The sequence below is a fragment of the Rana temporaria genome, chromosome 2 (assembly GCF_905171775.1).
Source record: "Rana temporaria chromosome 2, aRanTem1.1, whole genome shotgun sequence".
NCBI lineage: Eukaryota > Metazoa > Chordata > Amphibia > Anura > Ranidae > Rana > Rana temporaria.
Genome location: NC_053490.1, coordinates 412,928,811 through 412,952,911, shown reverse-complemented (window position 1 = coordinate 412,952,911; position 24,101 = coordinate 412,928,811). Strand labels below are relative to the sequence as shown.

At 43.8% G+C, this 24,101-nt stretch overlaps 1 protein-coding gene across 3 annotated transcripts in view; it reads right to left on the bottom strand.

Moving 5' to 3' along the window:
• Positions 1-23,799, bottom strand: part of LOC120927469 (arylsulfatase L-like) — a 50,441-nt gene extending 26,642 nt beyond the window's left edge. Inside the window, exons 1-5 of one of the 3 annotated variants that reach the window (XM_040338167.1) lie at positions 23,638-23,799; positions 11,855-12,001; positions 8,934-9,055; positions 7,358-7,480; positions 5,188-5,608 (exon numbers count right to left, since the gene is read on the bottom strand). In XM_040338167.1, coding sequence (XP_040194101.1) covers positions 5,188-5,608; positions 7,358-7,480; positions 8,934-9,055; positions 11,855-12,001; positions 23,638-23,672 — 848 coding nt within the window. In that variant the 5' untranslated portion in view covers positions 23,673-23,799. The remainder of the gene's footprint in view (positions 1-5,187; positions 5,609-7,357; positions 7,481-8,933; positions 9,056-11,854; positions 12,002-23,637) is intronic. The other 2 variants (XM_040338166.1, XM_040338168.1) reach the window with 2 other exon arrangements.
• Between the last annotated feature and the right edge of the window lie 302 nt (positions 23,800-24,101).

The window sequence follows — 24,101 nt, the reverse complement described above, 5'->3', positions numbered from 1 at the left end:
TATCGCACATTTCTGCAAGTGATTATAATTTATTATCGCTGTTTTCTAGCTGATCTAAAACCATTTTTGACATAAAGGGACACTTTTGGTTGCTATGGACAATCTACAGTTTGCAGGCAGAAAAAAAGGTTTTTATTATATAAAAGTAGGACACTGGGCAGACCACTAGGGACAAGGGGGGGGTGTTTTTTTTTACATACAGTACTGTAATCTATAAGATTACAGTATACTGTGTGTATAGTGTTTGTTTACTTTTTTGAATTTGGCGCCGCTCTCCGCTCCTGTGCGTTGTAACGTCGCAGGGAACGGAGATCGATGGCACAGGAGGACACTGTGTGAATCGAGCGAGGTCCCGCTCGCTCACACAGCGCGGTGACATCGCTGGATCCAGGAGAAGGTAAGCCAGCGTGCGCTGTAGGCTCTGCACAGCTACCCCGAGCGTGACTCAGGGTTACCGATTTTGGTCGAAAAAATCAACCCCGAGTCACGCTCGGGGTTAACGCCAGGAGGGTTAATGAACACTAATGTACCAGTACATTTTCTATTACATTGGTCAGGGTAGAAATCTCCTTATTACATTGATGGTCAGTGTAAATTCCTTATTACATTGGTGGTCAGTGTAAATTCCTTATTACATTGGTGGTCAGTGTATAAATTTCCCTGTTACATTAGTGGTCAATATAAATTCCCTATTACCATTGTGGTCAGTTTAGAAATCCTTCCATACACTGGTGGTCAGTGTAAAATCCATTTTACATTGGTCAGTGTTAATCCCTCCTTACATTGGTGGTCAGTGTAGAAATCCTTCTATACATTGATGATCAGTGTAAATTCCATATTACATTGGTGGGCAATGTAGGAATCCTTCCATTGTGGTCAGTGTAACCCCCCCGCCCCCTTACATTGGTGGTCCGTGTGGATTCCCATTACATTGGTGGTCAGTGTTAATCCCTCTTACATTGAAGATCAGAGTAGAAATATCCCTATTACATTGTACAGTGTAGCTTTTCCCCTTTCATTGCTGGTCAGTGTAGAATTCTCATTGCATTGGTCATTAGCGTGATCCCTATTACATCAATGGTCATTGTACATCCCCCCTTACATTGGTTACCAGTGTAGAAATCTCCCTGTTACATTGATTGTCAGTGTAAATTCCTTATTACATTGGTGGTCAGTATAGTAATCTCCTGTTACATTGGTGGTCAGTGTAGAAATTCCCCACTTCATACATGCAAAAGACTTCCAGCTTTGTTCTATGTAATTTGATTTGTTAGTGCAATGCCTTCCAACTACAGTAGTTTTATTACACAGGATTTTTGCCACCTACTGTTCAGCTGTTGGGTTGCTGCACTATTTATTACAGGTACTTATGTAGCACTGTCACTTTTACGCAGCGCTTTACATATACAGTATATTGTACATTCACATCAGTCCCTGCCCTGAAGGAGATTTCAGTCAAGGTCCCCAACTCACATTCTTACATACACATACTTGGGCCAGTTTAGACAGGAGCTAATTAACCTACCAGCAGGTCTTTGGAGTGTGGGAGGAAACCGGAGTACCTGGAGAAAACCCATACAGACACAGGACTGTACAGACAAAGGTAGGCCATAGGTTATACATTCTTTTACTTCAACCAGTGGATTGAAGGAAAAAAACCTGTTTTAAATGCCCCATCAATACACTTAGGCCTCGTATACACGACCGAACATGTCCGCTGAAACTGGTCCGCGGACCAGTTTCCGCTGACATGTCTGACCGTGTGTAGGGCCTAGCGGACATTTTTCCGGCCTAGCGGACAGGTTTCCAGCGGACAAAAGTTTCTTAGCATGCCAAGAAACTTGTCCACTGGAAACATGTCCGTCGGACATGTCCGATGGTTAGTACGACTCATCGGACATGTCCGCTGGTTATGACGTCTAACCAGCGGCTCGAAATCCCGCGCATGCGTCGAATTGATTCGACGCATGCGTGGAAGCATTGAACTTCAGTGTTAGAGAACATCGGTGTCTTCTACGTCACCGCGTTCTCTGTCCACAGGGATTTTGGTCTGATGGTGTGTACACACATCAGACCCAAAGCTCCCAGCAGACATGTCCGATGAAAACGCGGACCGTTTTCATCGTACATGTCTGCTCGTGTGTACAAGGCCTTAGTGGTGATGGGGGATTTTTTTCTGCCTGGAAACTCCGCTCCATATTAGCCAATGTGTCCATGCACACTATGGCTTTTTCAGGCATTTACAGGCATAAGGCATATGCTCTTACATGCAGAATATCCCCCCCGCCCACACCAAACTTGTGTTTTTGAGAGAAGCTTTCAAGCAGAAAAGACGCCTAATTGCCCAAAAATTTGTGAAAAAGCAGGAAAGAGCATGAATTTGATAAAAGAAGCTTGAAAACACACAAAAAATTGCAGGAGGGGAGGGTTTTCGAAAATAAAGAATGCTTATGCTTAAGGCCGGAATCACACTAGTGCGTTGCGTTTTGGAGCTGCGTTCTCGTTGCGAATTTCTCTAAAGGGTGTTCTGCGGATCAACTGCGGTTTAGCTGCCGATCGGGTGCGATTTAGAAGAAATAATTATCTGAGCTGCGTTTTTGGTGAGGGCCAATCATTGTTAGCTGTGTGATGATGTAGGTAATAAAAGGGAGTGACCTTTCTTGGACTCTTCCTTTTTCACGAGCATTCAGTATTGTGTGGAATTGGATTTGGATTTCAGAAGAAATGTGTGCTGCCCTGCCCATGATCATGCCTACAGTTGTTGCTGCAACAGCAGCAATCTTGCTGGAAGTTGAGAGGAGGAGAAGGAGGAGGAGAAGAAGAAGATACTGGGTTCATCCTATCATTGCAAATAGGGATGAAAGAGGGCAGTTCATGATATTATATGAAGATCTCCGTGGGCATGAAGACAAGTTTTTTAATTATACACGCATGTCAATAACCAGGTGATTTTTTTTTTTCATTTTGCTAAACATTTTCTTTCTCCATTGTTCCATAGTAAATATTTATTTAATTTTTTTTTTTTTTTTTAAGTTTTGATGAATTGTTAGGACTAACGTACCCTAGTTTGGAGCGCCAGAACACATGCTTCAGAGCAAGCATCCAGCCTGTACAAAGATTATTAATCACATTAAGGTACTTTTCCACACCTATGTGCATTCTAAATTTTATGTTGAAGCATGTAATCTTTTTTGGGTTCAACTATCCAACATCTGTAATTATAAATGAACAACCAGACATAAGATGCCCAAAAATATATTTATTTTTTACTTTTCTCCCAAAAATAAAGAAATAGACAACATATATTTTCTTGGAATAATATAAAAAATAAAAACTTTGCCTTCAAGTTTACCTCAGGACTAAACTTTGATACAAAATATGCACACATGCTTGTTTACTGTGGGCATAACGTAAACTTTAGAGATGTTGATATGTTTTGGTAAATAATGGTGTGTCTGAGGAGTAGTGACTTGCTGAAGTAGTTTCATCAATCTCGGTGCTTGAAGCATGGCTAGACTCGCCATGTGTCTGAGGCCCATGTTGCTGTGGCACATGGTGCTGTGGCACATGTTGCTGTGGCACATGTTGCTGTGGCACATGGTGCTGTGGCACATGGTGCTGTGGGCCATGGTGCTGTGGCACATGTGGCTGTGGGCCATGGTGCTGTGGCACATGTGTCTGAGGCCCATGGTACTGTGGCCAATGTTGCTGTGGCACATACATCCCCTGCATTTGTGTTTGGGGCCTAATTGAAGGGATTGGGGATGGGATGGGATATGGAGTTCGCCTCTGTTGTACCTCATATATTGAAGTTGGCTCCTGAAAGCTGGAAGTGTAGGATGGAGGAACATAGGGGTAAGGTTGGTTTCCTGGGTCCGGGTACTGGCCTGACATTGGTAAGTGTATGTGTGTTGTTTCTTTTGTTACATATGGCCTTTCCAATGTTGGTTGCTCGCTTGGCACTGTAAATGACTGCAGAACGTGTTCTACTGTGGTTCGCATTTCTAAATATCTCTCAGGTAGAACTTTTTTGATCAATGGTACAAAATTAAGCGCCAGTATTGTAGCTGGACATAAGAAAGCATCCACCTTTCCAGCCATTTGTTGTAACATCTCTAGAAGACGCTCGCTTATGTCCATCTGCGATACTGGCGTTCGCTTACGTGCCACTTTGGCAGGCCGCGCAATGGTTGTCGGAGCAGAGGAGGGTCCAGGCATAGGCTCAGGCAATCCAGACTCATTTTCTGGGTTTGTGACCCATAGATCTGACCCAAGTTGCATGCCAAGATAGAAAACATGTGGCATGGTATGGGTTAGCACACTTTACATGCCCTGACAGAATGCATGCTTGGATAAAGGCCTGCTCTGGATTTGTGGGGGGTACGCACTGTAGTTATTGGGGTCTACTTAGAATTATAATTTTAGAAGTTAGGGAATGAAAAAATAAATCAAACTTACCTTTGTCAGCTTGAACTTGGGATGAGCACATGCTCCACTCTGGCAAAAGGCTTTTGGCAATTTCAACCCAGGTAGTTTTTTTCAAAACATTGTCCTTATATTTAGTATGCCGGGTGTCATAGAGTTGTGGGTTCTCCCTGACAAGGCGGATAAGCTCCTCGGAATCCACACAGTCCTTCACCTTAGCAGTGACTTTTTTGCTCCGTTTTTTGGACATGGCTACTCACCTCAGCAGCATGAAACAGACAGAGGAGGAACTAGGAAAAGGGGGAGGTGGTGGAGGAGGAAAAAAAACTTCCGTTCAAACCGCAACACATCTGCGAATTAGATGCGTACCCATAGAAGATAATGGGACTGAATTCGCACCTGAGCCGCACCGCAAGACATAAAAACCGCACGCGGTTTGGAGGCAATGCGCAGTGCGGATGCATCGCACATATGTGAACCAGCCTCATTGAAAACAATGTATTTTGAAATGTCCTGCGATTTGGATGCGGTTGAAACCGCACTCAATTCGCATAGGTGTGAACCTGGCCTAAAGAAGCTCAAGGAAGCTCAGTAAAAATTTGCAAAATAGCCCAAAAACGTACACGCTTCTTCATGCTGAAATAAAAGCTCAAATGTCTGTAAAAGCAGCCTTTTTTTTTTTCAGATGCAGTGTGCATGAGCCTTAACACCTTTTAAACTTTTACTGATTCTATATTGAAAACATAATATGTTTATTCTTACCTGGTAATAAATGCTTTGGCCTCCTCCACTATCTGGCTAACTTTTAGCTCCAGATCCATTGGTTGTTCAACAATGTCAAAGTTTCTCATTAATATGCAGTTCCAGTGTGGTAGAAATGCGAGGGCTACATACCAATATAGGAAAAAAATTGAAGCTAAAAATGCAAAAATAAAAAGTTTCCAGGGAATAACGATCAGATGTAATAGTTTGATAACTAGTAATGTAAGCACAGTGATGGCGAATATCTGTGCATAAAAATGTAATTGTTGCCTGATATTCAATTGGAGTTCACTTGGTCTTGTGACTTCGCAATCATTAACAAGAGTAAAAGGAGTACCAAAAAAATAATCAAAGCCGTGATTTAATGGATGGTGGCAAAAGTCATTCCTTGATTCACAATTCATCCCCAAGTGCCACTTCCCTGTTTAAAACAAAAATAATATATAAAGACTTTTACTAAGACACAACAAAATAAAAACGATTGTTAAAAATTAAAACATTAGAGATCCCAGACACCAGTGTGCCATAAAATACTGACAGAAATTTACATTTCAAAACAATATTATTTCATGTTAAATGCATAATGAAAAAATACACCATAAAAATTAATAAACATAAAAAATAGACTAGAACGCATCTAAAAGCATTTAAAAAGAAACTAGAACGCATCTAAACACATAGAAAATAGACCAGAGAGCATCTAAACGCATGGGAAATACAACAGAACGCATCTAAATGCATGAAAAATACACCAGAACACATCTAAATGCATTTAAAAATATATCAAAGAGCATCTAAACGCATGAAAAATACACCAGAATGCATTTAAAAATACACCAGAGAGCATCTAAACGCAATAAAAAATACACCAGAATGCATCTAAACGTGCAATGCACTGTATGTTACACTGTGCATTCTAAGCCCTGATTGGCCAAAACTTTGCCCAATTAGGATGCAGTGAATAGCTGGTTGTTAACTGTCAATGGGCTTCCCTGCTGACAGCTGAAAAAAAAAACCCTTGCCAGCAATAAAAAAGTGAAAAAAAAAAATGTTGTGGGGATCCCCTGAATCCATAACAGGCCCTTATCCGAGCATGCAGCCTGGCAGACCAGAAAAGGGGGGGGGGACGAATGAACGAGCGACACGGTAAGGTAAGGGGTGGAGCCACCTGACGACATCACCTGTTGGCATCCCCCCTTGTGACATCACCGACCAGTGTATGCTGGGTCGGTGATGTCACAAGGGGGTGGTGCCACCAGGTGACATAACCAGGTGGCCACACCCTTACCTACATGAGAACTGTCAAACAGCAAGCCAGGCATTCGGCGGTTAGCCTTAGGCCCCTTTCACACTGGGGCGTTTTTCGAGTGTTATTCGAGCGAAGCCTCATCTGCAATCCCAATGTGCTGGCAAAGCACCGCTAAGACCCTAATGTTTTAGGGCGTTTTTGTAGTGCCTCAGTGTGAAAGGGTAAGGCGTTTTTACAGCGCTTTCAATTCATTTTAATGGAGAGGGGTTTTTGGAGCATTTTTTTCAGCGCCCAAAAGCTGCTCCAAAGATGCTGCTTGCAGGACTCCGTGTGAAATGGTCTATTGAGATGCATGGAGAGCGTTTTAATAGCGCTATTTTTAACTCTAAAACGCTGTAAAAATGCTTCAGTGTGAAAGGGGTCTTAGTTGAAGGCTGAGCGTTTTTTTTGGTTTTTTTTTCGGGTCTGGCGGTGGGGCTGGCATCGTGATTGATGATGGATTTTACATTGGGGGACACTGTTTTTTTTTTTCTTTTCTTTTTTTAATAAAGGAATTGTCAAATACTGCCTTCTGTTTTTATTTATTTTTACACTTTTTTGGTGAATGTGTAGGGGTACTATTTCCCCAATACGCATTTACATGGGGGGCAGGATCTGGGGGCCCCCTTGTTAAAGGGGGCTTTCAGATTTCGTTAAGCCCCCTGCCTGCAGACCCCCACAACCATAGGCCTGGGTTGTGGGGATGAGGCCCTTGTCCCCATCAACATGGGTACAAGGTGCTTTGAGATGGACTGACACTTTAAAAAGACCGACAATGCCTTTACCCCAATATTTCTCAATTCTAAAACAAAGATTGGATTAAGCATGGTGGTCATGAAATATTAAATTCATAAAATATGGATACTTCTCTGCAATACTCACCAATTATTCCTGTGGAATAACCCTGTTGTTTTAATATCTTTGCAAATGTTGTTTCATTACTGGGGAGACCACCAGACGCAGCGTTCCACATCAAAACCTCATACCCACTGTGTCCTGTCATTCCTAAGGACAGAAAAAATGCAACAAGGAAGAGAAGCATCAGTAGTTATACTACAATTAATATACAACTATAATTTAATTAAAAAAATAGAGGACAAAACGTAAGGAGCTGCACTTAACAAGTTGGCCAGCATTGCATCCACATCTGCATCCACAGCAAGGTCTTTACTCGCAATGTCCCAGGAGCTGTATGCCACCCAGAATCCACAGGAAGATCCTCAGTGAGGGAGATAAAGGATCCTTCTCCAGACCAAGACTCCATACCTGTGCCGTCAAGCAAATATAATCCATTGGCAGACTTCCCTATACCCCCAGCCCATCTCTTGCTGAGGTCCAGACTGCAGATATCTCTGTCTCACCAGGGGCAGATTCAGGAGGGGGGCAACAGGGCAATTGCCACCCCCAAGGAATTAGCGAATTTCTAGTTGCAGAATTTGCAGGCACCGTAGAGTCCACGTGCGAGTGACAGAGCGGGCAGGTGACAGCGTGGGCTGCCGGGTGCCTCGGTGTGTGGGTGGGCGGCTCGGCAGTTAGTGAGAGTCAGAGAGTGGGTGGTCAGCTGGTTGGCTCTGTGGGTGAGCTGGCGGCTGACCAATCAAGAAGCCGGTGGCCGGGGGAGCAGAGAGATGACATCATCTCTCACCGCCCCACGCCTGCCCTGCATCCCTGCAGTAAATTCCGCACTTACTGTGCAGGCAGTAGAAATATTACATCATCTCTCTGCTGCCTGACTGACAAGCAAAACACCACCTTAGCACGTGACAATTCGCAAGGTGTGGCAGACAAGGTGGCAAGTGACAATCTGCATCTGGTGGCAACCAAGTGGCATTCCGCAACTTGTGGCAGGTGACGTGGCAAGTGACAATGCACAATATGTGGAAGGTGACGTGGCAAGTGACAATGCACAACATGTGGAAGGTGACGTGGCAAGTGACAATCCGCAACATGTGGCAGGTGAATTGGCAAGTGACAATCCGCAACATGTGGCAGGTGATGTGGATGTGACAACCCGCAACATGTGGCAGGTGACATGGCAAGTGACAATCCGCAACTTGTGGCAAGTGACAATCTGCAACTTGTGGCAGGTGACGTGGCAAGTGACAATCTGCATCTGGTAGCAGGCAAGTGACATTTCGCAACTTGTGGCAGGTGATGTGGCAAGTGACAATCTGCAATGTGTGGCAGGTGACGTGGCAAGTGACAATCCGCAACGTGTGGCAAGTGACATGGCAAGTGACATTCTGGAAGCTTCTTCCAGAAGCAGATGAGAGAAACACCCAGCTTAGGAAACCTTGAACAGCTAAAACCAATAGATCCTTGCTCAACTCACTACAGCGAAGCAAAACAACTATATTTAACCTAGCTGTCTAACTAGAGGAGGGCACTACATATATTTATTATATGATTACAAATGTTTCAAATGCCAAATATTCTGTTAAATTGACCAATAAATTACCTGTTCTTATAGGATATCGGCCAGTCAGAAAGGCTGATCTACTTGGGGAGCATAAGGGAGCTGCAGCAATATGATGTGTAAGTTTCACACCTTCCTTTGCTAATCTGTCAATGTTAGGAGTCCTGAAAATGAGAAATTCTAAAGAGTTAGTAAACTGATACCTGAAAAGAAACCATAAATACAATAGTACATGTAAAATGAGCCTATGCTGCCCTATGCAAGTATGCAGCATCTGAAAGTAGAAGCACAGAGTTCTAAACTTAAAGCCTCATACACACGATCGGACTTCCATCAGACTTTTCCGTGGATTTTGGTCTGAATGGACGTTGACCGTGAACTTGTTCTGCATACACACAGCAGGACTTTTTCAGCCAACTTTCACCAAATCACATGGTTTTTCAGCTCTTTACCACCACCCTTTTGGCAAATTCTGCTATCGTTGTCTGATGTTTAGCATTGGTTCTGAGCATGCGTGTTTGTACTTTGGACTTTAGTCCGATGGACTTGTATACACACGATCGAATAAGCCAACGATTGCCGAAAAGTTTGAGAGCATTCACAGCGAACATTTGTCCGAGGGAAAAACCGAAAACATTTGTCCAATGGAGATTACACACGGTCGGATTGTCCGATCAAACACGCCTGTCAGACATTTGTTGTCAAAAAGTTCTATCGTGTGTATGGGCCTTAACCCTGGCAAATTCTCGAAAGGCCACAACACTAATGCCGCGTACACACGGTGGATTTTTGTCTTGTAAAAAAACTTTGTTTTTTCTCATGAAAAAAAACACAACGTTTTTCAAACTTCATTTTAAAAAACTACATTACCTACACACCATCGTTTTTTCAAAATGCTCTAGCAAAGCGCGGTTACATTTAGCACATACTGCGGCACTCTGTTCCATTCAAGCTCGTGTCATAACTTGCTTCTGAGCATGCGCGGGTTTAAAAACGTCGTTTTAGCCCACACACGGTCATTTTTTATGACACAAAAAACGACGTTTTGAAAAACGACATAAAAAATTGAAGCATGTTCGAATTTTTTTTGTCGTTTTTCAAAAGACATAAAACAACGTTTTTCCCCACACACGGTCATTTTCAATGACGTTTTTAAAAATGTTGTTTTTTTTCATCACAAAAAACGACCGTGTGTACGCGGCATGAGATAGGTGTTCAACAGCATCAATTCTATATTTACATTTCATTTTCTGAGTTAAAACTGCGCATATACTCTAATTTAAAAACATACCCGATACTTTTCAGGCAAAAGAACAGAATTTTGCCAGTATGGAGAGGAAAAACACATTCCTTTCATAGAAGGCAAAACAACATCACAATCCCCAATTAAAGTGGATGTAAACCCACTCTCATCCTTTCTAAACTACTGCCATAGTGCTGATCTATAAGGATATAGATGCCTCCTGCATGTATCCTTACCTGTCAAATGTCTCCCCTCTGTCTGTTATAAGAACTGAAAAACTGCAGATTCTGTGGGTGGGCCTGTATCTGGAGCTCGTGGGTGGAGTCGTGATGTCAGTAGACTCCCCGCCCACCTCTACACTCCCCTTGTCAACATGCATTTTCTCCTGTGTGTTCCTTACACTAAATTCTGCTATGATCACTAACATCCAGTCAAAATCTAGAAAAGTAATCACATGACTTCAGAAAAGGAGTGGGGATGGGAATTAAAAAATAATGTCTGTCTCAAGCTAGTGCATGAAATGTGTAAATAACCTGTCACTCACAGCAAGGGGGAAGAACGGACAAACGTTTTCGCCTGTTTATCTCACTGAAAAAAGAAAAAAAGGATTGCTCAGAGCTGGATTAACTCTTTGTGGCAAGACTGGGCACAGATGATAGGAAATCTTATACTCTACATTGTGACAGCAAAAAAATAAATACAAAATTTTGTGTTTACATCCACTTTAACCACTTAAGGACTGCCTAACGACGATATACGTCGGCAGAATGGCACGACTGGGCACAGGCGCGTATCTGTACGTCGCCTTTAAGAGCCCAGCCCTGGGTCGCACGCACGACCCGGTCTAAAGCTCCGTGACCGCACCCGCGGACCCGATCGCCGCCGGTGTCCCGCGATCGGGTCACAGGAGCTGAAGAACGGGGAGAGGTGTGTGTGTGAACACACCTTCCCCGTTCTTCTGTGTGGCAGTGTCACTGATAGTCTGTTCCCTGTTATAGGGAACGACGATCAGTGACGTCACACCTACAGCCACGCCCCCTACAGTAAGAATCACTCCCTTAGGGCACACTTAACCCATTAGCGCCCCCTAGTGGTTAACCCCTTTAATGCCATAATGATTTTCACAGTAATCAGTGCATTTTTATAGCACTTTTCGCTGTGAAAATGACAATGGTCCCAAAAATGTGTCAAAAGTGTCCGATGTGTCCTCCATAATGTCGCAGTCATGAAAAAAAAACCACTAATCGGCACCATTACTAGTAAAATAAAAAAAAAATATTAATAAAAATGCCATAAAACTATCCCCTATTTTGTAAACGCTATAACATTTGCGCAAACCAATCAATAAACGATTATTGCGATTTTTTTTTTACCAAAAATAAGTAGAAGAATACGCATCAGTCTAAACTGAGGGAAAATAATGTTTTTTTATATATTTTTGGGGGATATTTATTATAGCAAAAAGTAAAAAATATAGTTTTTTTTTTCAAAATTGTCGCTATATTTTTATTTATAGCGCAAAAAATAAAAACCGCAGAGGTGATCAAATACCACCAAAGTATAGTTCTATTTGTGGGGAAAAAAAGGACGCCAATTTTGTTTGGGAGCCACATCGCACATCCACACAATTGTCAGTTAAACCGATGCAGTGCAGAATCGCAAAAAGGGACAGGGTCCTTAACCTGCATAATGGTCCGGGTCTTAAGTGGTTAACTGTTACCTTATTGTATTATTCCCAAAGCATCCTACGTCTCCAATTCCAAGATCATCGGCCATGATCAGTAAAATGTTTGGCTTGTGACCATTTGTTGGATATGAACAAATAAGGAGAAAGTAAAGTAGAAATGGCAAAGTGTCCATGACATTCCTGAAAAAGAATACAAATTGTGTTACAAATGTACAAATTGTTACTGGAAGTGGAAGCCTAGGCCAGCCTATTTCAACCAGGGTGGCCAGGCAATCTGGGGTGCCTTGAAGTTTCTTCAGGGGTGCCTTGGGAAAATGCCTAAAAAAATTATCAACAATTACATATATACAAGCCAGCAGGTGGATCAAGCCTGCCTTTTAGTTACACAAAGCCACAGTTTTTAGTATGCATTATTACAACTTTCTAGACACTGAGGGCCAGATTCACGTAGGGGAGCGGCGGCGTAACGTATCGCAGATACGTTACACCGCCGCAAGTTTTCATCGCAAGTGCCTGATTCACCAAGCACTTGCGATGAAAACCTACGCCGGCGGCCTCTGGCGCAAGGCGGGCCAATTCAAATGGGCGTGCGCCATTTAAATTAGGCGCGCTCCCGCGCCGGACCTACTGCGCATGCTCAGTTTCGTAATTCCCGTTGTGCTTTGCGCGCCGTGACGTCATTTTTTTGAACGGCGACGCGCGTAGCGTAATTCCATATTCCCGGACGGCTTACGCAAACGATGTTCATTTTAAAATTTCGACGCGGGAACGACGGCCATACTTTATACAGCAATACGATTGCTGTGTAAAGTTAAGGCACCAAAAACGACGACTAACTTTGCGATGGGAAACTAGACTAGCGGCGACGTAGCAAACGCGAAAATCCGTCGTGAATTGCCGTAACTCCTAATTTGCATAACCGACGCTGGTTTACGACGCAAACTCCCCCCAGCGGCGGCCGCGGTACTGCATCCTAAGATCCGACAGTGTAAAACAATTACACCTGTCGGATCTTCTGGCTATCTATGCGTAACTGATTCTATGAATCAGCCGCATAGATAGTCTGAGAGATACGACGTTGTATCAGGAGAAACGCCGTCGTATCTCGTCTGTGAATCTGGCCCTGACATCCTAACAACCAATGACATCATCAGTTAATAAGTAGGATGTCTGTTGCCTCCACAGAATCCTTGATTTGCCCTCCTCCACCCCTCTCCCTCAGCACTGGGTTGACATTAACTGAGTGATGGAGAGAAATTGAGGGAGAAGAGAAACATTGGAATACTAGTCAGTACCCGTGTGCAAAAGTGTATTTTCTTTGAAAGAGTAAATCACCTCTAACGTTGGGTGTCCTATGTGTGGACGTTGCTGCATTGTGTAAATCTATTAGAATCATTTTTAAACATTTTAGAATGGGGTGCCTTGAGACTGCACATAATTTTAAATAGTGCCTTGAGATTGTCTATAATTTTAAAGGGTGCCTCGACTGAAAAAAGGTTGAGAAACACTGGCCTAGTAAACATGGGCCGAATTCCGGGGAGCATTGGCCGGTTCAATAGAAGCCGACCAACATTCGGCCCATGTGTATGGCAGCTGGTCCGAAGGGTTATGACTGAAAAAGGTCTGCCGTCCGGGTCCCAATCAGTGCTTCCAGCCAATGACCGAGAGCACTGACCAGAGTGTTCTGGTGGGGGGGAGTCAACCTGTCAGAACATAATAGCACAGCAGGGGAGATCGCTGTACTGAGATGTAGTAGTGTGTACAAGGCTTAAGCTTTGATTATCATTCAACCCAGAAATTAATGGGAACTGAATGCTAAAAAAAAAAGTAATGGCCATTTTCTAGGCAAATAGGCAATAGATTATCAAATAGCATTGGGACCGGGTGGTGCCTAGGGTTGCCACCTGTCCAGGATTCACCCGGTTTGGGTTTTGAATCATATGTCCGGGTTTCAGTCCACCTAAAACCTGGACACTGTGGGGCAGATTCACAGAGATCTGCACTGGCGCAGCGTATGGGAGATACGCTACGCCGCTGTATCTTACTTTTTGTTGGTTCGAATCCAGAAAGAATTCAAGCCGTAAGTTACGGCGGCGTAGTGTATCTCTGGCTGCGGAATTCAAATCGGCGATTGGGGGGCGTTTCATTTAAATGAAGCGCGTCCCCGCGCCGAATGAACTGCGCATGCTCCGTTTCTAAATTTCCCGCCGTGCATTGCGCTAAATGACGTCGCAACGACGTCATTTTTGTAAACATAGACGTGAATTACGTCCATCCCGATTCACGGACGACTTACGCAAAAAATAAAAAAAAATCAAATTTCGACGCGGGAACGACGGCCATACTTAACATGGCAAGTCTAACTATACGCCGCAAAAAAGCAGCTTTAACTATACGCCGCAAAAAGCAGACTAGAGACGACGTAAGAGAATGCGACGGCCGCGCGTATGTTCGTCGGAAATAGCTAATTTGCATACCCGACGCGGAAAACGACGTGAACGCCACCCAGCGGACGCCGAAGTATTGCATCTTAGATCCGAAAGGCGTACGAGGACGTATATCTGTCGGATCTAACCCAGATGCCGTCGTATCTTGGTTTGGTTTGAGGATTCAAACCAAAGATACAACGCGGGTAATTTGAAAGTACGCCGGCGTACTCTGTCTGTGGATCTGCCCCTTTATTTAGACAGGAATGTGGCTTGGAACAGGGCTTGACAGGAGGGCTAGGGGGCACTATGTGTGCCGCATTACTATTCTCTTTGGAGTGCCCAAAGGTGTCCCAGGTCTGTTACAATCCTATAGTGTATGCTAAATAAAAAATATATATATTATTGTGCACCACTAAAATGTTCGTGTTTGGCTTGAAGAAAAAGTGGCAACCCTAGTGGTGCCTTGGGGAACATGTACCAAAGAAAACATTATTTTCCTAACAATTCTATTTGGCAAGGAGCAGCAAATAAAGTAATAATTAAAATGAAATATTAAGAATGCAAAATTCTAATAAATAACATGCCAGGCGGATGCCCTGACCCTGTCTGTGAAGTGATGCATCTGTGCGATATATACAACCTACTGCAGCAAAATTGGCATTTACAAAAAAATATTGAACTTTTTGTCAAAATACATTGTATTTAATGGGGGAGATAAAGTTTTAAAGAGGAAGTAAATTGGCAGTTTTTGTGTTACCTGCAAACAAAGCCCTCAATCGATGCTTTGTCCTCGCTACAGGCCGCATCCATCTTCTCCAGTCTTCCTTATGGGTCCGTGGACATCGGCTGTGTGATTGGCCAGAGGCGCGTGACGTCACTCCCGCGCATGCGATGGGGAGCCGCCGGCACATGAATCTGAAGTAACAGCATGGGGGGCTGTTCCATGATGTCATCGGCTGCATGTATACTAAATATCTCCTAAATGATATTTACAGTATCTATAGGTAAGCCTAATCATAGTAAGTAATGGATCAGAGTTTACTTCCTCTTTACAAGCCTATGTACACATAGTGGCCCAGATTCTCAAAAGAGATACGACGGCGCATCTCCAGATACGCCGTCGTATCTCTGCCTAGCGCCGTCGTATCTATGCGACTGATTCTTAGAATCACTTACGCATAGATATTCATTAGATCCGACAGGCGTAAGTCTCTTACGCCGTCGGATCTTAAATGCAATTTTTTTTTGCCCGCTAGGTGGCGCTTCCATAGATTTCCCCGTCGAGTATGCAAATTAGCTAGATACGCAAATTCCCGAACGTACGCGCGGCCGACGCAGTAAAGTTACGACGTTTACGTTAGGCTTTTCCCGGCGTAAAGTTGCCCCTGGGTCTATGAGGCGCAGCCAATGTTAAGTATGGCCGTCATTCCCGCGTCGAAAATTTAAAAATGTACGTTGTTTGCGTAAGTCGTCCGTGAATGGGGCTGGACGTCATTTACGTTCACGACGAAACCAATGACGTCCGTGCGACGTCATTTGGAGCAATGCACACTGGGATATTTTAGGGATGGCGCGCTTCATTTAAATGGAACACGCCCCCTACCCACCAAATTTGAATTCCGCCGGGTGATTTACGCTATGCCGCCGCAACTTTACAGGCAAGTGCTTTGTGAATAAAGCACTTGCCTGAAAAACTTGCGGCGGCGTAACGTAAATGAGATATGTTAAGCCCGCACAGAGATACGCCGATCTCTGTGAATCTGCCCCACTGTATATAATCAATAACCATCATAGGTGTGCGCAGCCTATTGCATTAGGGTGTGCACCCCAAGGCTCTAATACACACTACCGATCACTCGCGATCTTCATTCAGAAAGGGAAGGGGCCAGTAAATGACATACTTACCGGCCCCTTCCCCCACAGCAACCGCCAGCGAGAGAGGAGAGGAGGGAAGCCAGAAGGGCTGTAGGGAGAAGGGGAGGAGCTAGGGCATTAGGGGGAATTTGTGCTGCACAGGGTGATTAGGGTGTGCCTGGGCACACCTGGCACACCCTGTGCGCACGCCTATGATAACCATATATGGTCAATGACACCACCCAAGAGACCCAACCCCTTTTTTTTCATAAGCTGTAATTTAGTAGGACTGGAGTGAGCAAGTCCAGACACGTGTTGGTGTTTTTTCTTTCGGGAGGTCATCGGGGAACTGACATAATAACTGGTGTGGCTCTGCATCACTGGACAGCATGATCTACTGTACAATAGGTTACTTGCTCTATTCTTTCTTTTTCAAGCGTTGGGTTTACTTCTTTGTGTACTTTGTTGAATAAAACTAGGATTTTTGTATTTCAATTGTTTGGCTAGAGACTTTTCTACTATTTCTACTGCCCTTTTCTACTATTCCATTAAAAGTGATGTATTTTTATCCCCCCAGAATCATACTTACCTAGGTGAATGCTGCATCGGTATGGTGCTGCATCTGTTCACCAGCGCCTCTAACACTGAGAACCAAGTGAACATAGGCGTGCACACAGGGTGTGCCAGGTGTGCCAGGGCACACCCTAATCACCCTGTGCGGCGCAGATTCCCTGTGCTACTTTGCTGCAGAGAAATAGACTGGGGAATCTTTGTTCTCAGTCTCTTTCTCAGTGTCAAAAGTGAGACATCAGGGGTCTGTTTTGGTCCCTGATATTTCACCAAAGCCTCCCAATGGGGAAGTTAAAAATTTAAAAATATGTAGCACTACCCCCGGAGGAGCTGCTGGTTTGTTTTGGGTGGTACATTTTGTTGGCTGGTGCAGATGATGCAAAGAATAATCAGACATATATGGATGGCTGTAGTTTACTTGGATTCATTCGTATTGAAGAGACATACAGCAGAGAGCATGGTGCTCATGTTAGCACACAAGATATAGAAGAACAACAACCATAGATAACAGGAAAGATGCAGTAACAGATAGTTAACACAAAGAACATTATGATAGACTATCTGTGTATAGTGACATCTAGTGGACATACTCCAAATACACAGGGAAATAAACCAAGCAATGTATAACATAGCATGAAACAATGTTCAGTCTCCAACACCCCTTCTCATTGTGAAGTGCTTAATTAGACAAACCGATTCTTCTTGTAAGATCCATATGTCTCTTTGCAGGCAAAGGCTTAGTAAGGATGTCTGCTAACATTTCCTCAGTGGGACAGTATTGTAGATCCATCTGTCCTTGCTCTTGCAAGTCTCTTAAGAAGTGATATCTCACGTCTATGTGTTTGGTTCTCGGGTTTATCCGCTCTGTCTGTGCGAGTGCTATACATCCTTGGTTGTCCTCATAGATTGGCGTGGACTCTTTCTGGATCTGATCTAGATCTTCCAGCAATTGTCTCAACCAGATTACCTCTTGCCCTGCTTGTGATGCGGCCACGTATTCTGCTTCGGTGGAGGACAGTGTCACTGTGGACTGTTTTCTGGTGGTCCAGCTGATCAGACCGTCTTTAAATAGAAACAGGTGTCCACTGGTGGATTTCCGATCACTGGGGTCACCTGCCCAGTCTGCATCCACATATCCAGTCAGACCACTCTTCCCTGTTGATGAAAATTTCAGTTTAAAGTCTATTGTTCCCTTCAAATAGCGTATGATCCTTTTTGCTGCGTTCCAGTCCATCTGGGTTGGCTGGGATACTTTTCTGCATAAGAATCCCACTGCTGTAGCTATGTCAGGCCTTGCCACTGTAGCTATGTATAGTAACTTCCCCATTGCCCTTCTGAATTGTGAGTCATTTTGCAAGGGGTTAATTGAGTTGTTTAATTCTTTAAGATAATTTGTCTCCATAGGCGAGTTGACTGGTTTGGCATCATTGAGCCCAAAAGTTTCAATTACTTCCTGTATTTTGTGACTCTGGTTAATAAGAAAACTACCATCTTCTTCTCTTTCTATCTGCATGCCTAGGAAGTGTTTGACATCACCTAGATCTTTTGTTTCAAAGTCCATGTTTAAGACCTCCAGCAGTCTGGAACAATCCCCTTCTTGCTCATAACATACTAACAGATCATCTACATAAATGAGTACAAAGATCCACCTACCATTTAGTTTCTTGGTGTATAGGCAGGGATCGGCCTTGCTCCTCTGAAAGGATTCTCTCAAAAGCGCCTCATTAATCTTCATGTTCCATGCTCTGGCTGCTTGCTTGAGCCCGTAGATCCCCTTCTTAAGTTTACACACCTGTTCTGGCTTTTGTGGGTCTACAAAGCCCTCTGGTTGCTCCATGTAGATGTCTTCTGTTAAGTCACTGTGTAGGAAAGCGGTTTTTACATCAAAGTGCTTTACTAGCATTTGTTTTGTAGTTGCAACTGTGAGTAGAGCTCTGATTGTGGTATGTTTGACGACTGGGGCAAATGTCTCATCGTAGTCTTCTCCATATTTTTGGGAGTATCCTTTGGCTACGAGTCTCGCTTTATATCTCTCAACTGTGCCATCAGTGTTGTACTTGACCTTGAAGGTCCATTTACACCCAATTGCCCTCTTTTTGGCCGGCAGTTGCGTTAGTACCCAAGCCTGCGTGTCCTGTAGTGAGATGATTTCTTCCTCAGCTGCCTTTATCCATCTCTTGGCTTCCCTCTCTGGGAGTTGTGTTATGTCTTTCCAACAAGTGGGTTCTCTTACGCAGGATGTTTCTACTTTGTACGAGAGTCTGTTGGGGGGTTTTCCTTTGTTTTCCCTCATTGAGCGTCTTGGTTCAGCGTCATTAGCTGGTTCAGTTTGTTCCAGTCTTTTCTGTGACACAGTATCACTTTCGGGGGTTCGTTCCATAGGAAAGAAAACCTGCTCATCGTTATTTGGTTCTTCTGCTCTTGGCATGGCTGGCTCTGTTACTTCATTTCTCGGGTCCTCGATAAATGTTACGCTGCTGCTGATTGTCACTTTATCGGTCTTCGGGTCTATGATTCTGTATCCTTTGGTGTTGTCGGCATAACCAACAAAGACACCTTCAATTGCTCGATTCTGGAGCTTGCTGCGCTTTTCTCCCGGAATGTAAGCAAAAGCTTTGCTTCCAAATACCTTGAGGTGTCCTATGCTTGGTTTTCGACTGTGCCATAGCTCGTATGGAGTTTTGGTTGTTGCCTTGGAGTGTAATCTGTTTTGTAAGTAGGTGGCCGTTTGTGCTGCTTCTCCCCAATATTTTTCAGGGAGTCCAGAATCAGTCAACATGCATCTGATCATTTCAGTCAGGGATCTGTTTTTCCTCTCTGCTACCCCGTTCTGCTCTGGAGTATATGGGACAGTCTTTTGATGTTCTATTCCTAGTTCCCTGAGTGTATTCTCAACTTGAAACCCGGTGTACTCCCCACCATTATCACTTCTGAGTACTAATGGTTTTCTGTGAAATTTATTGCTTACTTTGGTAACATAGTCCTTCAGCTTGTCGAATACTTCTGACTTATTCTTCATTAGGTATGTCACTGTAAACCTTGAGTAGTCGTCTATAAAAGTTAATATGTATTTATTTCCTCCTGGGGTGGTTGTTCTCATAGGCCCGCATACATCTGTGTGTATTAGGTCGATCGGTCTTGTTGCTCTGCTTTCACTTGCCTTTGGTGGGGTTACTCTGGTGGCTTTGGCCTTGATGCAGCATTCACACCTTAGCGTGTTTGGGCAGCCTGTTAACTTGAAGCCTTTCGTTAAATCCCGTCTGGCCAGCTCCTGTATGCTGTCAGGGTGCCTGTGGCCCAGACGTCTGTGCCATAAATGAATACAGTTCTTGTGTTTATGTGTGCAGAGCTTTGTTTCTTGCTCAACAACATCAAGTTCATAAAGGTGCTTGCCCGCTTTAGCTGTTGCTATCACTCTTTCCCCATCTTGGATAGTGCATTGGTCACCTTTAAACGTTGTGGTTAGTCCTTTGCTTGCCAGTCGCCTGACTGATATAAGGCCGCCATTGAGTCCGGGAACATACAATACATCCGTCATTGGTATTTTTAACACTTGTCCATCCTCATTTTTACAAGTGACTATTCCATGTCCTGTTCCTTCAGCAGTTGTGCAACTCCCGTCTGCAAGATATATGGCTTCTTTCTTGTCTGGATTGAGCTCTACAAAGAATTCTCTGTCGTTAGTCATGTGACTTGTTGCTCCAGAATCTATATACCATTTATGGTTGGTGACGGCATCTGTCACTTTAAAAGTTCCGTGCCACGCTGCTTGGTCGTTGTTTTTCATCATGGTTATGAGTGCCTGATTGGGATCTTTTTCCCTCTGCTCATTCCTCCACAATGGACAGTCGCGCTTGAAATGCCCAGCCCTGTTACACCGGAAACATAGTTTGGCCTTCCAGTTTGGCATCTTAGTGTCTGTTGCTTTAAGTGCTGCTCCTGTATCGCTCTCTTGCCTGTGAGAAGTTTGCTCCTTTCTGCGCTTGTATTCATCTGAAAGTCGAGATTTCACTAACTGTAATGTGAGTTCTGCTTCAGATCTTGTCTCTAATGCATTAATCAGAGGGTTGTATGACTCTGGCAGGCTGCATAAAAGTATTGCTGTCACATGGTTATCTTTGATCTCCTCTCCGAGGTCCCTGAGTTGTGCGACAATCTCCAGCACGCTTCTTATATGTTCTTGCATATCCCCTTCTGGAGTCAGTTTGGACTGGTACAGCTTCCTTAGTAAATATAACTTGTTGTTTAAGCTAGAGCTCTCATGTAATCTACGGAGTGCATTCCACATACCTTTGGCAGTATCTTCCCCTTTTATGTGGATAAGCTGTTCATCTTCTACCAGTAGGGCTATTGTGGCTCTTGCCTGTCTGTTTTTCTTATCCCACTCCTGGTTGTCTACATCCGGCCTGTCTGTGGTGAGGACATCCCATGTGTCATCTTTGCTCAGCAACATCTCCATCTTGAACTTCCACATCTGGTAGTTGTCACTATTTAGCTTAGTGATCCCCAGTTTAAGATCCCCGCTGCTAGCCATGATTAATGTACCTTGCTCGTATTCCAAACACCTGGATACCTCAGAGCAGATTTCCTCCGCAGCTTGATCAAAGATGGTGTGCAGGTGAAGACTAGGCCTCTGTTCCGGCTGTCTGATGATTCACGTTGTCTGGGCCCATAACCTTTGTTGGCTGGTGCAGATGATGCAAAGAATAATCAGACATATATGGATGGCTGTAGTTTACTTGGATTCATTCGTATTGAAGAGACATACAGCAGAGAGCATGGTGCTCATGTTAGCACACAAGATATAGAAGAACAACAACCATAGATAACAGGAAAGATGCAGTAACAGATAGTTAACACAAAGAACATTATGATAGACTATCTGTGTATAGTGACATCTAGTGGACATACTCCAAATACACAGGGAAATAAACCAAGCAATGTATAACATAGCATGAAACAATGTTCAGTCTCCAACACATTTACCTCGTGGCTCTTCCGAATTCCATTGGGGTGAATGGTGCATATAGCAATAGTAAAGGAATGTGAGTGAGTGAGTGAGTGAAAAACTTCGCAACACATGCGAACTGAATCGCCTCAGGGCGCTTGGTATCCATTTCCTACTTTATTTTGCCTTCAGAATAGATGGGTTTTGAGTTTTTTTCTGAAGGCCTGGTGATTCACTTCCGTTCGGATGCTGGTTGGTAAAGCGTTGGTAAAGGGTGTCCGCAACAAGGGTCTTTTCTATGCTCTTTATTACCCAGCCGGGTAAAAACAATGGGCCAAATCCACAAAAGGGATACGACGGCGTAACTGCTGTTACTCCGTCGTATCCCTGTTCCTAACTATGGAACTGATCCACAGAATCAGTTTTCCATAGTTAGGCAGAAGATCCGGCATGTACGGGACTTACACTGCCGGATCTTAGGATGCAGTACCGCATCCGCCGCTGGGGGCATTTCGTGTCGAAATGCCGCCTCGGGTATGCAAATTAGCACTTACGGAAATCCACGAAGCTTTTCAGCTTCGTTTTTTTTCCGTAAGTTTTAGTTTGCATACGCAAAATTAGGGCTGCTTTTACAAGGTGTAAAGTTAGTACACCATGTAAAAGCAGACCCTTCTGTCCAGCGACGCGATTTTTTTTTTATTTGAATTTTTTTTTTTTCGCCTTATCTTTTTTTGTTTTTGACGCAACTTTATTGACCCGTCGCAATCCACAAAGCTCAACATAATGTAATTTCGCACTATGCACGTCGGGAAAATGACGTCACGAGCATGCGCAGTACGGCCGGCGCGGGAGCGCGCCTATTTTAAATGGGAATCGCCCCCATTACAATAGGAACGCCTTGCGCCGGCGGAATTTAAGTTACACAGCCCAAAATTTCTAGGTAAGTGCTTTGTGGATCGGGCACTTAGGTAGAAATTTTAAGGCAGTGTAACTTAAATGGAAAAAATTAAGTTAGGCACGATGTGGATTTGGCCCAATGAACCGGAGATGAAAGGATAGGGTTTGGAAGAAGAAGGAGAACAGCAGATTCAGGCGTAGTGTTTGGAACAGTCCTGCTCCCATACGTAACACTTTCCGCACCACTCCTACCTGAGTGGGCTAAGCGTACCCGGACAGGCCTCTCTCACTGACCTGGCAGCCGGAGTATCACTCAAACCTTTTGAGGAAAAGTCTCTGCCACCGACCCTCCTTGGAATGAATCTGGATTTGAGGAAAAGTCTCTGCCAAAGACCCTCCTTGGAATGAACTTCAGGGAGACACCTTTGCCACAGACCCTCTCTGATTGCAAATGCGGAGGCAATCCTTCTCGGAAGAATAACGCCTGGATCTCCTTCTTAACGTCGCTCAGGTACCGACTGACAGGTGATCAATCCTTCAGTGTCCGGCTACCTTGATCCCTGGTGGTTTGTCAAAATCCTTTTGGACTGCTACGAAAAAACTGCCTGCAAAAAATTAAAACCATCTCTCCTTTTTCTCGTCGTGTTTCACGTCAGTCTTTTTCTCGTCGAGAAAAACGGTCGTGTGTATGCTTTTCCGAGGGGAAAAAAAGCGCATGCTTAGAATCAAGTATGCAGCCCAAAAGCAGCCCAAAGGTTGGCGGCATTTTAAAGGAACTTTCCCTTTATAGTCCCGTCTTACGTGTTGTACGTCACCGCACTTTGGTCAGACGTTTTTTTTGCATGAATGTGTGTATGCAAGTCAGGCTGGAGAGGAATCACGTCGGGAAAAACAACGGCTTTTTGCACATCAGGAAAAACGATGGTGTGTACAAGGCAAAAGAGAACGTTTTATTCTCCCCGGGGAGGATGAAGACAATAAAAAATATTAACACTTCTGCACTTAAAGTTTTGGCCTTGCATACATTTTCTGGCCCTGGAGGCTCTATACCTATGGATGTGACATTTATATGCAGCTCTAATCATAGATCATAGAAATGAGAGGTACATCGTACTTACAAGGTGTCTGAAGACTGACGGTCTGCTCTTCTCATCCGTGTTTAGCCTGGGAGGAGTTTAGATAGAGATAGATCTACCATATATGTTTAGGAGTGCTCTATAGTAGAATGTAGGTTGTCCAATATCTAACCAGAACTGGTTAGAATAGATTACTTTATAAAGCTCCCCTGACATATATATTGTTTGAAATTGTTTGACTGTCGTTGAACAAGACTGCTGTTCTCAGACCAATGACACTGTTAGCCAAATACAAATGTGATGTGTGTGAAAGGGCACCTTTGAACTGTACATATAGATAATAATCCCTGTATGCCTAAGCCTTTTTCTGACACTTGTTGCTTAAAATGAGTATATTTGCTAGAAAATTACTCCCAAACATTATGTATATATTTTTTAGCAGAGACCCTAGAAAATAAAATGTCGATTGTTGCAATGTTTTATGTCACACTGTATTTGTGCAGCGG